Source organism: Salvia hispanica, chromosome 6, assembly GCF_023119035.1.
Source record: "Salvia hispanica cultivar TCC Black 2014 chromosome 6, UniMelb_Shisp_WGS_1.0, whole genome shotgun sequence".
NCBI lineage: Eukaryota > Viridiplantae > Streptophyta > Magnoliopsida > Lamiales > Lamiaceae > Salvia > Salvia hispanica.
In genome coordinates, this window is record NC_062970.1 from 5,484,919 (window position 1) to 5,501,452 (window position 16,534).

General features: G+C 39.3%; 3 protein-coding genes across 3 annotated transcripts; all 3 read right to left on the bottom strand.

Moving 5' to 3' along the window:
• Positions 1-4,034: 4,034 nt before the first annotated feature.
• LOC125193533 (putative disease resistance protein RGA4) lies at positions 4,035-11,893 on the bottom strand. The gene is made up of 3 exons (XM_048091354.1): positions 10,391-11,893; positions 6,900-10,315; positions 4,035-4,344 (listed from the first exon to the last, which is right to left on the bottom strand). The coding sequence occupies exons 1-2, from the start codon at positions 11,824-11,826 to the stop codon at positions 6,916-6,918; spliced, it is 4,836 nt and encodes a 1,611-aa protein (XP_047947311.1). The 5' UTR covers positions 11,827-11,893; the 3' UTR covers positions 4,035-4,344; positions 6,900-6,915.
• Positions 11,888-13,620, bottom strand: LOC125194543 (disease resistance protein RGA2-like). The gene is made up of 2 exons (XM_048092803.1): positions 11,978-13,620; positions 11,888-11,900 (listed from the first exon to the last, which is right to left on the bottom strand). The coding sequence occupies exons 1-2, from the start codon at positions 13,618-13,620 to the stop codon at positions 11,888-11,890; spliced, it is 1,656 nt and encodes a 551-aa protein (XP_047948760.1).
• A 1,288-nt stretch (positions 13,621-14,908) lies between these two features.
• LOC125194544 lies at positions 14,909-15,485 on the bottom strand. Its single transcript, XM_048092804.1, has 2 exons — positions 15,468-15,485; positions 14,909-15,367 (listed from the first exon to the last, which is right to left on the bottom strand). The coding sequence occupies exons 1-2, from the start codon at positions 15,483-15,485 to the stop codon at positions 14,909-14,911; spliced, it is 477 nt and encodes a 158-aa protein (XP_047948761.1).
• Positions 15,486-16,534: the final 1,049 nt, after the last annotated feature.

Sequence of the window (16,534 nt, forward strand, 5' to 3'; positions counted from 1 at the left end):
AGTCATTTTCTCCTGCCACTGGTTGATAACGGCTTTGTTGTTGTGTCCCGGCTGAGTTGTTGTGTCTAGGTGTGTGGTAGTTCCTCTTCATCGGTCTTTCCCTTTGACCGTTGGCATAACATGCCGAGCTAGAGTGTCCAACGTGGTGGCACTCCCTGCAAAACAGTGGTATCTTATCCCATATCACCTTCTGAACCACTTCCCTTCCCATAATGTCAACTATAAATTCCTCCGTAGGCGGCTTTGAGATGTCTATTTCCACACATATCCTGGCGAATGATAATCTTGTTTGGGAAGCCGTTGCATGGTCGACTTAGAAAGGATTTCCTAGCATTCCGCCTATCGCGAATAGAGCTGATTTTTCAAAAAGATGTATAGGCAGCCCCACTAGATTGCACCATACTGCTGCGATTGGAGTTTCGAAATAAGGGTTGAATTTCGGCGACCAACGGAACACTCTCATCGGATGTCTATCCACATACCAAACCGGCATACCATTCTGCCCCACTAACAACTTCGCGTAGTCCGTTGCATCCTCCACTTGATGTATTGATGTATTTCCATGAGACACCTCCAATAAATTTCATATTACTCAGGCATTTCTGTATTTGGTGAGACGAAGGAATAGAATGTGAGAACTTACCAATAATTGTGTGTCCCATCCTTTCAACTAGAAATTGTGTGTCTTCACCGGAGAAGTAGATCGATGGTTTCCCCTCAACGAGACTCACATATCCAATCTTCTTGATTTTATCTGGTTGGAAGGTGACTGGCTCATTCATTTTAGGCACAGCTTCTCCCCGTTTGAGCACAACTGCCATAGAAGGTTTTATGTCGGAGGTCCCTGTACCATCCCTCTATGGTTTTGGCCGGCCCTCCGTCTCGCCCAAGGTCCGGGGGTGCTCAATATTATTCCCATTTAAGTTCCCTAACTCTCCTTTCCGTGGGAGCCCCTCCCCTGTTCTTTCTTCTTGCCTTTTTCCTCCATGGGCGTTCTCAAAATTTCTCATAAGTTTCTTTGATCTGCCGGCGATTAGAGGGGGGAATTGTTCATCGAAGAGGGTTTGAGAGACGCTATTATCACTCCTTTTCGCATCTTCATGAAGCCCCTCTTGTATCCTTTCTCCTTCTTCAATGAGAACTATATTATCAACCTGCTGCCCCGTAATAGCTAAGTGTGCAAAATGTACCACTAGGGACAAACTTTGCTCCAGCTCTCCTACTCTATCGTTGGAAGGACCTTGTAGGTCAATGTACTTTTCAGCCTCCGTCAGTTCATGTTCCTCCGGTAGAACTTCTGGTGACGGCTCTATCATTGTCTGCACCGGTGCCTGGGCCTCTTCACCGTGTTCTACTAAGTTCGCCTCCGATTTCTGCAACTCTTCCTTTGATGAGTTATTCCCCATCTTCATCTCCTCCCCGGTAAGCTCCACCTGCTTGGTGTCCAGGGTCATATCAAAGTGACTCTTCTTTCTAGCAACCCTTTCCTCTGGAAGGGGCGACATTGGCACCAAATTAGAGTTTCTGCATCTTTTCTTGCCATCCTTGAACACCACCGGCGATATGGGCTTTGACGTCCGGAGCTTGACTCCCATCTTTTTCTTTTGTTGTTTCTTTGTTTTCGCCTTCGCCATGAAGGTAATGACCGTGCTTTCCTTTTCCCGTGAAGCTGTTACTTCATTTTCCATTGTGGGCGGTGTGACCGCCGTTACCGGAGTATCCGGTGGAGTATCGGCCGTGGCCGGCGTAGTCATGGAGGAACCAAGATAACTGGACCTCGGACAGAACTGTGTTTGGTCTATCCTTCTCACTAACTAAGCTTCTAGTTCTACTTCTAAATTGCATGAGACTCATGCGTGACTAAAGATCTGATTTTACACTTATTAGTTATTACACACAATATTGACTCTTCACCTGTATCTAGGTCCTGGTCCCGGCTACATGATAGTACTAAAGCAGTGAAATCAATTTATCAAGAATCCAAACACACGGATGTTATAATATTTAAAAAAAACAATCATACCAAAAGTTCCGAAGAGGGATGTAGTCGATGATGTCCCCAAAAGGAGTTGATGATCTATATCATACAATCTTGTGACAATTGGCTGAAAACGTTGAATATTTCTGTGTAGTCCATTCCCTGATCCACGGCTGATTGTTTCAAGAATGAAAATGTAACAGCCCGACATTCTATGGTATAATAAATACGGCGATCGCTACCTAGGCGGACTTAAAGCAACAAGAACATAGGCTAGGGTTTCATTTAAAGGGTTTTGACCAAGGCATTTAATGAACTATTAAAGCAATAAGTCAACGGCTTAATCAAGAAAAATCAATGATGAATAGATATCGTAAATTATGCTCAAAAGACAAGAGTTTAATATAATTCCAAAAACGCATTTTATGTCTCAATATTCTAAACCAAAATGAATAAGTTCAAAAACAAACGATACTAAGTTTCATGTTTCAGCGGAAGCAACCAAGAGAAAAGTGAAGTGATATATGAAGACACAACCCCACTCAATGTTTCAAGACAATCATATTATCATTCAATTTATTTGCTCAACACCGCCAACCGCTCTCAATCATTGATTCAAAAATCATGCATGTTCCCAACGTTTCCCTTTTTCCCATCGATTCGTTTTATATTATCACTCAAAAATCAAGGCATGATTATCATATCACTTTCTATTCGCACCACAACGCCCGATCCATCATCAAAACATGTCACGCATGAGTGTTCCTCAACACATCCACACGCACACACACGAACACACACGCACACACACATGCACATCACCCCATATTCATCAACTGTTTCCCCTTTTTCACTCATTCTATATGCATGAGGGTTCAAGAACACCGATTTATCAGTTAGATGAGAAAGATTAATATAAAAATACCTTTTCTCGATAGAATGAATGGTAGAAACAAAGTAGAAGCCTTGATTCTTCAAAAATTCTTGAGTTTCAACTTGAATTCTTCTCATAAGATGAAGAAATCTTAGAGAAAAGTAGAAGAAAATTGAGAGAGAGTGGGAGAGAGTGGAGGCGTGTATTTGGGGGAGTGGGAGGCGTGTATTTGGGATCTAGGGTTAGGTTTTTGTCTCTTATTTATAGAGTGCAACATATAATCTCATAATTAAATAAATAAAAAGATTTGAGGAGATATGGGAGGAGAGTGGCGTTAATATTGGTGAGAAATAAGGGGGTTTCGAATTTTTATGCTATTTATTAGCATATGATTTAATTTGGATATTTCACGGAGTAGAATAAAATATCATGGAGCAGTATAAAAATAATAATCCTCCCCAAATAATTAGGAAGTGGCGTTAACTATTGATTCCTCCATAAGGAATCAATTTCAAATATTAATTAAAATAGGATATGACAAGATCTCCTTAGATATGGTAAGATATGCTATGATATTTGAATTTATTCATGGAAAAGAATAAATAAGGGATCAAATAATATAATAAAATAATCCCTTCTACCATAAATAGGAGATTTTTGAAAATCTCCATGTGTAGGCATAGAAGTCGAAAATTTCATGGAGGAAATAAGGAATAATCGGACTTTGGATTTAATTTGGATAAATATCCCAAGCGAATAATTAAATTCACGAAAAATAGAATTCATTTCCAATAAATAGAAGTGGTCGAAAATTCCAATTAAATAATGATGCTCCTATTTAATCTCACTCATCCCTTAGGAAATAATTCACCATAATATTATTCTACCCCGCATCAAAATATTTACACAATCGCATCACAAAATCCACCATTTTTAATTCCATCTCATATTTACAACACATTGACCTTTCAACGGCTACGTCATATTTTCCACAATATTGACTATTCAATAGCCACGTTATATAATCAACAAGTTTGACTATTCAACTCAAACTCAACTCCAAATCGCAATTAGGTCACAGAGAATCATGCAATAAATCGCTCATCATTTAATCCACATACTTCATAGCATTAAAAGCATTTAATGCAAAAAATTTATATCTCAAAAATTAAGGTTCGAAAAAGTGGGGTGTTATAGAAAACATACGCAGATTCAGCCTGTTTCACAAGGTTAGCTTGATTTAACAATCTAATTATAATTGAATGAAAACATTCAGTTAATTATCTAGCTCCACAATACTCCGATCTTATATTTAGCATTGAAAATTTGAAGTAAAACGCTTTTTTGTACAATTAAACAAATTAGAATGGTCTTCTAGTGCAGTTAATATTTACGCACCAATAAACTAACCTGGCCTTTCTTCCACAGTGAATTTGTTATCATTATATGAGTGAAAACAATACTAGTCTTGATAATTTCTGACTTGATCTTCCTGCATCAATTCAAGCAATAATTATCATTAGGCTCCATTTGGTACACGGAATTGGAATTGGAATGAATTATTGATCAAATTCTATGGAATTGAATTGGAAGGAATTGAAGTCTAATTTAATTCTAAAGTCCTATGTTTGGTAAAATAAAGTAATTGATATGAAATAGAACTTAAAAAATTTGTGCACACGCACTATATACAAAATACACACACTTTATACAAAATACACATACTATACACACAGACACAAAAAATACACACTTCACAATCTAAACACGCTACACACATTACATACACACTATACACACACTCTGTGCACACCATATACACACAGCACAATATACACGCACTACACACATTTTAAAAAAAATACATATACTCACACAATGTACATAGACTACACACATTATATACTATAAAATACACCCACTTCACACACTGCAGACTCTTGACTATACACATGGTACACACAAAATACACACACTATGCACATTACATACAAAATACACACACTACACACACCATACACAAAATACACACATTCCATACCCTGCACACAATATACACGCACTGCACACATTTTACAAAAATACACACAATGCACACAATATACATAGACTACACACATTATATACAAAATACAGACAATACATACACACTATGCACAAACTAAAATTTCAAATGTGGTTTAGTTTTTCAGTTTTTTGGTTAGTTCAGTTTAAACTTTTTCAAAAATTTCAATTTTTCGAGGCGGTTTGGTTCGCATAAAAAAATTAAAAACTGAAAAAAATTTCAAGAATTGGATGCTTGAGATGTGTGAAATGTTGAGTGTGTGAAATGTGTGTAGTGTGTGTTGTGTGTGGAATGTGTGTAGTGTGTGTACCGTGTGTGAAACATGTATAATGTGTGTAATTTGTGTAGTTTGTGTAGTGTGTGAAATGTGTGAAGTATGTGTAGTGTGTGAAGTGCGTGTAGTGTGAAATGCATGTAGTGTGTGGAATTTGTGTAATGTGTGTAGAGTGTGTGAAGTGTGTGTAGTGTGTGAAATGCATGTAGTGTGTGAAATTTGTGTAATGTGCGTAGAGTGTGTGAAGTGTGTGTAGTGTGTGAAATGCATGTAGTGTGAAATGCATGCAGTATTTGTGTAATGTGTGAAGTGTGTGAAATTTGTGTAACGTGTGTAGAGTGTGTGAAGTGTGTGTAGTGTGTGAAATGCGTGTAGTGTGAAATGTGTGTAGTGCGAAATGCATGTAGTATTTGTGTAATGTGTGAAGTGTGTGAAATGTGTGTAGTATGAAATGCATGTAGTGTATGAAATTTGTGTAATGTGTGTAGTGTCTGAACTGCATGTAGTGTGTGTATTGTGTGTGAAATGTGTGTAGTGTGTGAAATGCGTGTAGTGTGTATAGTGTGCAATATGTGTAGTTTGTGTAGTGTGTGAAATATGTGTAGTTTGTGTAGTGTGTGAAGTGCGTGTAGTGAGTGAAATGCGTATAGTGTGAAATGCATGTAGCGTGTGAAATTTGTGTAATTTGTGTAGTGTGTGTGTGAAGTGTGTGAAATGTGTGAAATGCATGAAGTGTGTGAAATTTGTGTAGCTCAAATGTGTGTAGTGTGGAATGCATATAGTGTGTGACATATGTGTAGTGTGTGTAGTATGTGAAGTATGTGAAATGTATCTAGTGTGTGAAGTGTGTGTAATGTGTGAAGTGTATGTAATGTGTGAAGTGTATGTTGTGGATATATAGTGAAAATATTGGATATATAGTGAAAACATTTAATCTTATAACTATTTGGAATTCTAATTTTCTACCTTTGATATGTTCAAATTGTGGAATTGAAAGATTTGAATTAATTCCAAATCTAATACTTTTGTGGTACCAAACATTGAATTTGGAGTTGAAGGCTCCAATTCTCGGCATGTGATTTGGAATTAGATCTTTAAATGTTTGGAACTTTAAATTCTAAATCCTCTCAATTTGAAGAGTTTTTCATAAAATATTCACAACTTCAGTTTTTTTTCCATAAAATTTCCTTCACTTTTATGTGTTCTCCCCAAAAACTTTGGCAATTTTAAACTCGGGAGATGGAAATTGATTCATCTAGCTAGCGAGATGAATCAATTTTTTGTCACTGAATTTTACATAACCAGATATTTTATGACAAATTTTTAAAGTTCATGACATCCTCAAGGATAATCATATTGAAAGTTGATGATTTTTAGTAGATAGAGAAAGTTGGGGACATTTTCTACTATACATAAAAAGGTAGGGATATTTTAAGTAAAAACAATTGAAAGTGGATACTTTTTTAATTGAAACAAGACATGTTTAGAGAAATTGAAAATTTAGGTACTACTAATAAAGAGAAAAAGAAGATTAAGGAATTCTCTAGTGACACAAATCAAACTTACTCTTTTCTTTACAATGTAAGGGCATAAACTGATGTCAGTTTGTAATTTCGAATATTTTTCATAAAGCAGGTATTATTTGGATTTTTTAAATCAATATATTTACCCAAATGTGATAAGCAGGAAATAAAATAGTTTTACTTACAATTTGAGCAGGAGCTCTAAAGCTGGTGACCATTAACGTAGGTGATGCAGCGATGGAAAATCTTGTGCCCCTCATTTTCCATCCGTATTTTCGGACAATTGCTAATGTGGAACTCCTGCAACTCCGTGAGAAGCTTCATCGATGGCAGATGCCTTAACTTTGGAAAAATAGATAGACATAACCTTTTTAGACATGAGAGATCCCCAAACCATTCAGGCAAATCAAAAACTCCAAAATTCTCCAACTCCAAACTATAAAGAGCAGTGAGACGTTCAATTGATCCAGGAACTTTCCAATTATACAGCCCTGTCAACTTTAGCTCACCGAGTGACGAGCGGCAGTTTTGCAACATGTTATCGACTGTCTCCTCAACTGCTACACTTGAACAGTACTCCATAGTTAAATCAATCTCTAATTTTCGCAATCTCTGGAAAGGCCAATTCTTAATAAGAGTATTGGATGTGAATTTATAAGGTATGCCAACAATGGTTAGTTGAGCTAGCGAATGTGAGTTTGCCAAGCAATCAAGAAACATGGGTAGATGCTCTAGGCTCTTTAGTTCCGACATAGATACTTTCTTGAGCGAAGGCCCCTGTGGCTCTACCATTGCCGTCAGCTTTTGGCAATCACGAATCTCCAAACTACAAAGGGAATTTAAGCTCCCTCCGCTCTCTGGATTTACTATCCACTCCAGATTTTGACAACCTTTTACAGTCAACGACTTTAGATGGTCTAGGATGTGTAGACCATCAGGAAATCTACTCAACATGGAGCAATGCCTTATATCCAGTTCTTTGAGTCCACCAGCCTTAAGGAAGAACTGAGATGGGAGACGTTCCAATTTGTTGCACCAGTAGATTTTCAAGGATACAAGGCTTGGAAATACCTCCACTCCCTTGCCAAAATCTTGTATCTCTTTCAGCTCAGCCATATCTGTCACTAAGAGGGTTTCGAGTGCTGGAAAGCTTATTACAGCTCCATCAATATTACCGTAGAATGACGAATTTATGGACGTCACATTGCTCAATCTCCACAAACTAAGCGTTTTGAGCTTTTTCAACTGCCCCAGCTCCGGGATATCTTGACATCCTTGGCAGCCACTGAGTGTTATCTCAATTAGCATGTCAAACCCTGTCAATTTTTGAGCCCATGGTGGAAAACGTTCGCCTTTAAATCCTGCAATCTTTAACATCTGCAAGCCTGGGTGAGGTTTGAGGTCTTCCAACACAGCCGCATCATTTATTTCTTTCTTTTTATCGAGAGGATCATCATCATTTTTTTCACCTTCTCTATTTTCATCCCATTCTAACGTCAAGGAAAGTAAGTTTTCCTTCTCAGATAATTTTGCTTTCTTGGCTTCTACACTGTTATGTACCTTTTCCAGGTTCTCAATGTATAGTTGTTTGAGATTGTTCAAACTTCCCAACTCTTCAATTGTGTATCCCTTCTGCTCGCTCACTCTAAACATCAGCTCTTGCAGATGATTTAATCTCCCAATCTCGGAAGGCAAATCTACGCCACGGCAGAGATAAAGATGTCGTAACCTAATCAAGTACGTCAACGTACTTGGCAGTTCTCTCAAAGATTCTGTAGATGCATTCAAGGTTTGCAAGTAGTGGAATTCAGAAATCCAGTCTGGCAAATATTCAATTCTTGTTCTTGAAACATTAAGATTTCTCAAATGTTTCAACTCGCGAATGGAACTCGGCAACTCTCTAACCCGGTCACAGTCAATAGTAAGAGCATGAAGAGATTTGTAACTCCCGAACATGGTGATATCTTCACAGAACATGGTGATATCGTCACCTCGGAAGATTAACGTACGCATCAAATATATTACAGAACTTGCATCATCTTTATCCGCATCTTCACAAAATAAGTCATGTGCAGATTTTAAAACAGCACTTGCGAGATTACGCACAAGATCATGCATCATATAACTCAAAACATTTCCATTGGCATCTCTCTCTGCAACTTGAAGTAATGAATAGTGTAGAAGCACATTTAAAAACATTTCGCCCACAGACTCCATGTCAACTCTTTCATTTGGTTCAATGCCAACTCTTTCATTTGGGTCAAGAAACCCTTCTGCCATCCATAATTCAATCAGCTCATTCTTCACAATTTTGCAACCTTTAGGAAAAATTGAACAATATGCTAAGCACATCTTGAGTGATACCGAAGGCAAACTATCAAAACCCAGTTTCAATATATTTGAGATATTCCCAGCTTCCTTACTATCTGAATGCCAATTTTCTGTGACTGATGACCACTCTTGTTTTGATTTATGGTGAAGCACTCCGCCAAATATATTGGCAGCTAACGGCAAACCTTGACATCTTTTTGCAATTTCTGTTCCATCGATCTCATGTCCTGATTGAACACCTCCATTTTGAAATGCTTTTGATTTGATTATTGACCAACAATTTTCAATGGATAAGCCTTCCAAATGATAATGGTAAAATGGCTTCACTGATAAAGCAACTTCTTCTTTCTTTGTAGTGATGATAATTGCATTTCCCCGTGTAGAAGATACTCTCGATATTGAATTTATAAATTTTTCCAATTGTGGAACATCTTCAATGCAAATATCATCAAGAACAAGAAGATAAGTTTTTGCCTTCAAAACTTGTTGGAGCTTCTTGAGGATACTTTCCTCGGTCTCAACTCCACCAATTTTTGTTTCAGACGTCAACGTTGAAAGGATATTTTTGAAAAGCATGATTGGACTGGAAACTCTAGAAACAAGGACCCAAAGATGCGATCCAAATCGAGCCTTGATATCTTCATGGTTAAATATTTTCCTGGTCAACGTTTCTTTTCCCACACCAGCCACCCCATGAATCGCAAGGATGGAGAATATGGCTTTTCCCGGGATATCGGTGGTCAGCTTCTCAACTAGTTTTTCCACAGTATCATCCCTTCCCTCAAAGATTGGATCGAGAGTCAATGAATTAGTTTCAAAGAAAGCACGAGGAAGAGGAGGAGCAGGAGCAGGAGCAATGTCAAGCAACTTTGCACTAAAGATCATTAGGTTGAAATAATGGTTGATTTGTTTAATCTTCAAAGTTATATCTCGTCGGCGGTTAAAGCGAATGCAGTATGAGATGCATGATAGGAACTTATCCTTGGCCCTGGGCTTCTTCAATTTCCTCACTTCATAATGATAGTCGAGTTCATTTAAAACCTTATCAGCTTCGAAAGCCACAGCTTGAACCGTCGTCAACCAGACCTTGACAGGCTGTTCGCCAATGGACTTGTTCTGGGCGTCATTCAAGTAACTCTGAGCAATGCTCAAAACACCCTGCAGCTGTTGGACATCTCCAATGGAAGAGCGGTCTTCCTTTAAAGTGTTGCCAAGGCTCTTAAAAATAAATTCAACAGCAGCAGAAGACATACCTCCATCAACAATTTCACTGAATCAGAGAAATAAATGCGTGTCATTAAAGCAGAGAGTATGATGTAACAAAGAAGAAACAATTAATACTTACTTAGTACAAGGTTCAATCCAACGGTTATCAAGCTTGATGGTGAGATGGGGAGCGTTGCACCACGCAGATCCAATTCGTAATTCCGGACAATTGTTAATATATAAATGTCGTAATTTAGTGAGGCGCTCTAATGTCTCCCGGGAAAGCAGGCGCTTCAACTTGCTGCAACTAGATAGATTTAACTGCACTAGAGACACGAGGTTTCCAAACCATTCAGGCAATTCTTCAATTCCTAGCTTCTGCAAGTCTAACTTAGAAAGACCAGTGAGACGTTCGATTGATTTTGGCACCGTCTCCCAAATTTGCTGTCCTACTAAGCATAACCGAGTGAGTGAGTTGCAATTTCCTTGTAAGATAGCATCCACCTTCTGTTCAATGTCAGGACTTTTCTCCTCACTAACATCTAAATGTAACTTTTGCAAGCTGCCAAAATGCCAATCCTTAAACTCACAACCATTCATGAATTGAGGAACGCATCCGATTTCCAATTTTCTAAGACGAGCTGATTTTGCGAGGCAGCCAACAAGCATTGGTAGATTCTTTAGGCTTTGTAGTTCAGACATTTTTAATATCTCAAGCGACGGCACCCACGACTCCAACATTTTACAAGGCAATTCCATCAGCTCTATGCACTCTACAATCCTCAGCACACGGAGGATACATTGTCCTTCTCTGACATCTGGATTGCCGATCATCGTCATCTTTTCACAATTTGTTATATACAACTCCTCCAGAGAATGAAGCATTTCTAGTCCATCAGGTAATTTTTTCAATTCGGAGCATCCGGTTATCTCCAACTTTGAGAGATTCTGATTCTTACGGAATAACCAATCTGGGAGACTTCGTAATCTCTTTAAATCTCGTATGTAGAACGACATTAAATTACTGAACGGAGACTCTATCGACACCACCTTCTCCAATTTTATCAAAGAAAGAGATTTGAGATTTTTCAAGTGTTCCAGCTTTGGGATTTCCCTACATTCTGAGCATGATGAGAGTGTTAACTGTGTCAAGTTCTCAAGTGGCCCATCCCGTACAGCCATCTCCCTAGTCCATGATGGAAATCGATTGCCTTTGAATCCTACAATCCCTAACTTCTTCAGGTTTGAATGAGGTTGGAGGCCTTCCAACACATTCTCGTCATTTATTTGCCCTTCTCTTTCTAAACTCCAACTCAACACCAGTTCAGATAAGTTTTGCTTCCGATGTATATTTGCTTTTGCTGCTTCTTCCTTGTTACGCACCTTTTCCAAATTAGAAATATGTACTTCTCCTTTGAGATTGTTCAAACTCTTCAACTCTTCAATTTGATAGCCCTTGTTTTCACCCACTGCAAAGTACCTTAGTGTTCGGAGATTAGTTAATCTCCCCATATCAGCTGGTAACTTTACACATCGGAGAACATAAAGATGCCTCAAGTTAATCAAGCACTTCATCGAACTTGGCAGTTTCCACAAATATTCTGTTTCTGCTCTTAGTGTTTGCAAGTTATAGAGTTCACCAATCCACTCTGGCAATTGTTTAATCGATGACTTTGAGATATTAAGATTTCTCAAATGTATCAATTTCATAATTGAACTGGGCAACTCTTTAGCTCTTGCAAGTCTAAGATTACGCAGACTTGTATAGTCTACAAGCATCTTATCAGAAATTTCACCTTCCAAGAATAATGTGCGCAAATGCTTTGCCACTTGTTTCTGTATAGGACTTGATTCTTGTCGGATCATCATGTATCTCACTGGGAGCAACCCATCTTCACCATTACGAGAACCTAATAGTATATAAGATGCTAGATCATGCATCGAATGGTGCATCACAAAACTTTCCACATTTCCATTTTCATCTCTCTCTGCTTGAAGCATTAAGTTTTGTACAAGTTCATTTAAAAGCATTTCTCCTGTAGACTCCATGTCATCTCCTTCATTTGGTTGTAGAAATCCTTCTGCCATCCATAGCTCAATCAGTTCCTCCTTCACAATTTTAAAATCATATGGAAAAATTGAACAGTATGCGAAGCACGTCTTCATTGATGATTGTGACAAGTTCTCCAACCTCAATCCATATATGTCTAACATACACTCCCACTCATCTTTCAAGCCCGCAATCAGCTCCCAGCGCTCTTGAGATTTACCACAAAGCATTCCCCCAACTAAATTAGCGGCTGATGGACAACCCCCACATATTGGTGCAATCTTTCTTCCCGTCGTCTCAAAACCTGATGGCACATCTGAATTTCCAAAAGCTATGGATTTGATTATGGACCAGCATTCATCCCCTGATAAGACATTTAATGGATGAATGTGAACGGGGCTAACCATATCAGCAACCTTTCTATTTTTGGTAGTGATGATAATGATGTTTCCTTTCATAGAAGTAACTTCCTTGATCCAATTTACAAACTCATTCCATCTCGGAACATCTTCAACACAGACACTATCAAGTACTAGAAGACAAGCTTTTCCTTTGATAGCTTGTTGAAGCCTTTTTAGAATGTCATCCCTACTCTCAACTTGATCACAAGTAAATGTGGCAAGGATTTTCTTGAGTAGATCGATTGGTTCAAAAGCAATACCAACATCCACCCAAATGCGTAATTCGCCAAATTGAGCCTTGATGCTTTCATGATTGAAGAGTTTTCTAGCAAACATTGTTCTTCCGACCCCCGCCTTGCCCTGAATTGCAAGGACAGAGAACACCCGCCCCTCTGAGGTGCTGGTGATGAGCAGCTCAGCTAACTTGAGCATATCTTCATCTCTACCAACTAAAACACCATCAGCAGAAAGAGAATCAGTTTGAGACAGAGTAGGCACCTTCCCAAGGCCAATTTTGTTTGCCTCATTCTTAAAGGATTCCAACCCGTCATTGATTTCATTGATAATAAGGGCACCTTTTTCATTGGATGAGAAATATGTAAGTACTTTAGCCTGGTTGGTGGGAAGTTTGAAACTGTAGGTTTCTTTGAGAAGATGATATTTGAGTTCATCCACAGAATTGTCAGCAACCAACACCTTAGTTCCAAGCTCCTTCAGCCAGTGTTTGACAGCTCCACCAATGGGGATTGTCTGCATCTCTATGTCTTTTAAGACGTTCTGGACAGTTTCCAGATTCCCGCTTAGCTTTGCTGCATTCTTGTGCAGACCAAAGATTGGTGACAACTCCTTCGAGACTTTGATCATGTTTTCAATTGCAACATTAATGAAGGCGGCAGCGGCGGCGGCTTCTACTTCCATTCTCCTGTGCACTGCCGAGACAAATCGAGATTTTAGAAACACAAATACTGCGAAACTAGTCAAGTTTACAACTTTAGCAAATTAAATTAGCTTAAGTATTCACAATTAGCGATATGATGCGGTGGGACATTTCACGATAAGAGCCACATTTCACTTTTACTATAAATGACAAGTAGACCTCACATTCCACCAACCAATTTTACTTACATTTCATTATAAAACTATATAAGTGGGACAGTATTATATATTCCCTCTGTCCCAATTTCATTGTCATTCTTGTAGTGGGCACGAGTTTTAAGAAATGTAAAGAAAAGTTGGTTGGAAAAGTTATAAAATGGGAGACCCACTTTTTTATATTAGTTTTATAATAACATGTGAGTGAAGTGAATTAGTGGAATGTGCAACCTACTTACCATTTATGGTAAAAATAAAGTGTGTTAATTAGATAGGAACGGACCGAAATAAAAAAGAATGATAATTAAGTGGGGATGAAGGAATATAAAATAATAAAATATAATTGCATACAATATCTTGCCTTCTAATAAAGGATTCATTTTTCTTGGATCGGATGAATATTTATTTATGTAAATTAATGTGACCTGCATGGGAAGTGAGTGGATTGATGCAGAAAAGAAAAATGGACATGTTTACTGTATATGGTTGACACTTCATAGGAGGACATCCATGGTATATGTTGTGATTCAATTGAAATTTGAATGTCCAACGACAGAATTGGCACTAGTGGTGTAGATTCACCGGATTCGGTCTAGATTTAAAAATTAAATCAACTCACTTGCTAAGTACGGTGTAAATTACAAATCTTGCTACACTCCGTCCCACGAGAATATACTCTCTTTTTTCTTTAGTCCGTCTTATAAGAATATGTATTTTGAAATTTCGAAAACTCTTTTCTATCTAGGAGCATTCACAATGGGGCGTCCTATAGTCCTCCATGTCAGCATTTTATCCTCCTGCTCATTCACCTGCAGTGGAGCACCTTATAGCCCGCCCCATAGTCTGCCCTATAGCATTTTATTTATCTTTTGTATTTATTTTACTTTTTATGAATATTTGAATATAACAAAATTGTAATTTAACACTACAAAAAAAAACTTTACTTTATTGAAAGTCGAAAGAGTACAATACGAAATAACTTTAAAGAGCAACAATTTCAATGGCGATTAAGTGCCCAAATTTCTTCAACCATGTCGAACATGAGCCGGGCATGGTCTTGTTGGTTGCGCATTGAGGCCTGTGCCGCTAGAACCTCATTGTAGCCCATCGGTGATCATCGAACGTGATGCGGGGTTGCCGCACAGGAGCTAGGTCCAACTTCCTCATCGCCCCAATCGGTGACTCCAGTACCTTCGTCTTCGATTATCATGTTATCCAAGATGATGCACGGATACATGAGTGCCCAAATTTCTTCAACCATGTCGGACCTGAGTCGAGCATGGTCTTGTTGGTTGCGCATTGAGGCCTGTGCCGCTAGAACCTCATTGTAGCACATCGGTAACCATCGAACGTGATGCAGGGTCATTGTACAGGAGCTAAGTCCAACTTCCCCATCGCCCCAATTGGTGACTCCAGCACCTTCGTCTTCGACTATCATATTATCCAAGATGATGGACAGATACATGACATGGGCGATGACTTCCTTGTACCAGAAACGCACTGGACCTTTCACTATTACCCAACGCGCTTGGAGCACACCAAATGCCCGCTCCACATCCTTCCGCGCAGCCTCCTGCCATTGTGAAAATAATGCTCTCTTTCGATTCGTTGGGAAGCTGATCGTCTACAGAAAAACAGGCCACCCCGGGTACATGTCATCTGTCAAGTAGTACCCCATATGATGCTGGCATCTATTTGCAGTGAACTCGATGGTTGGGTCGTTGCCACTGCATTGCTCGATGAAAGGGTATGATGTGTTCAGGACGTTGATGTCGTTGTTCGATCCCGCACACCGAATTAAGCATGCCAGATCCAGAGTCGATAGTCAACGATGGCTTCGAGGATTATCGTCGGGTGGCAGCTCTTTAATCCACTAGTAAAATTGGCCTCTTCACGCCGTTAGACAGTTCTTCCACTCCCGATGCAATCTATGCTCCCTAGCATTTCAGGAAAGTCGTGCACCCTCTCGTGCATGTTCATTAGGGTCTGGCAATCATCAACGGTCGGCCTTCGCAAATATGTGTTGCGGAAAGCGTCCACAACTCCCTTGCAAAATTTCTTAAGGCACTCTCAGCCAGTTGTCTCCTCAACGTCAATACTGGTCGAACATATCCGTTGTGGTGCCTTAGGCCAACTGCCGGAGCGCAACTGTGCACTTAGTTCGGGTCTGACGATGCCATAAGGCCGATACTGGAAGTATGTATCACGTGCCTCCAACATATGAACAATGCGGAGAAAAGATCTGGCTGCATTCTAAATCGGCAGTAAAAAACCGTCGAGCCCCACCGTGGTTCATCGGCTAAATAGTCTGCAAACCGATGTTAGTGAGCTACGTCATGCTCGCGGGGGACAAAGGTCCGACATTAGATTGGCCTCTGGATCTGCTCCACCTGTTCACGCTCACGCTACATTTCGTCCAAGCAATCTGCCGCATTCTCATGAATGCAATCGACTAAGACCCGAGAATGCCCTCTGAGGTACTCCAATCGTTGATGGGATTCATTTTTAAAGAGTGAAAGAGAATGTAGATGGAAAAAAAGATTGGTGTGAAAAATGGAACGAGAAATGAGGTATATATTATTAAGAAAATATTAAAAAATCAAAAAAAAATGAAAACACGTCGCATCATTTGTGCCTGTCATCCGCGTCCCCCGCAATGTGGCGGACGATAGGCCAGATGATGCGTAATCCGAGGCCATCGTCCGCGGAGGAAGGGTCCACCTTCGTCTACCGTGGATCG

Bases quoted from the DNA above. Each gene is read 5' to 3' on its own strand.
- LOC125194543 (XM_048092803.1), bottom strand. From the start codon at position 13,620: ATGGAAGTAGAAGCCGCCGCCGCTGCCGCCTTCATTAATGTTGCAATT.
- LOC125193533 (XM_048091354.1), bottom strand. From the start codon at position 11,826: ATGAAGTGCTTGATTAACTTGAGGCATCTTTATGTTCTCCGATGTGTA. The intron at 10,316-10,390 runs GTAAGTATTAAT...TCTCTGATTCAG, and splicing joins TGGATTGAACCTTGTACTAA to TGAAATTGTTGATGGAGGTA.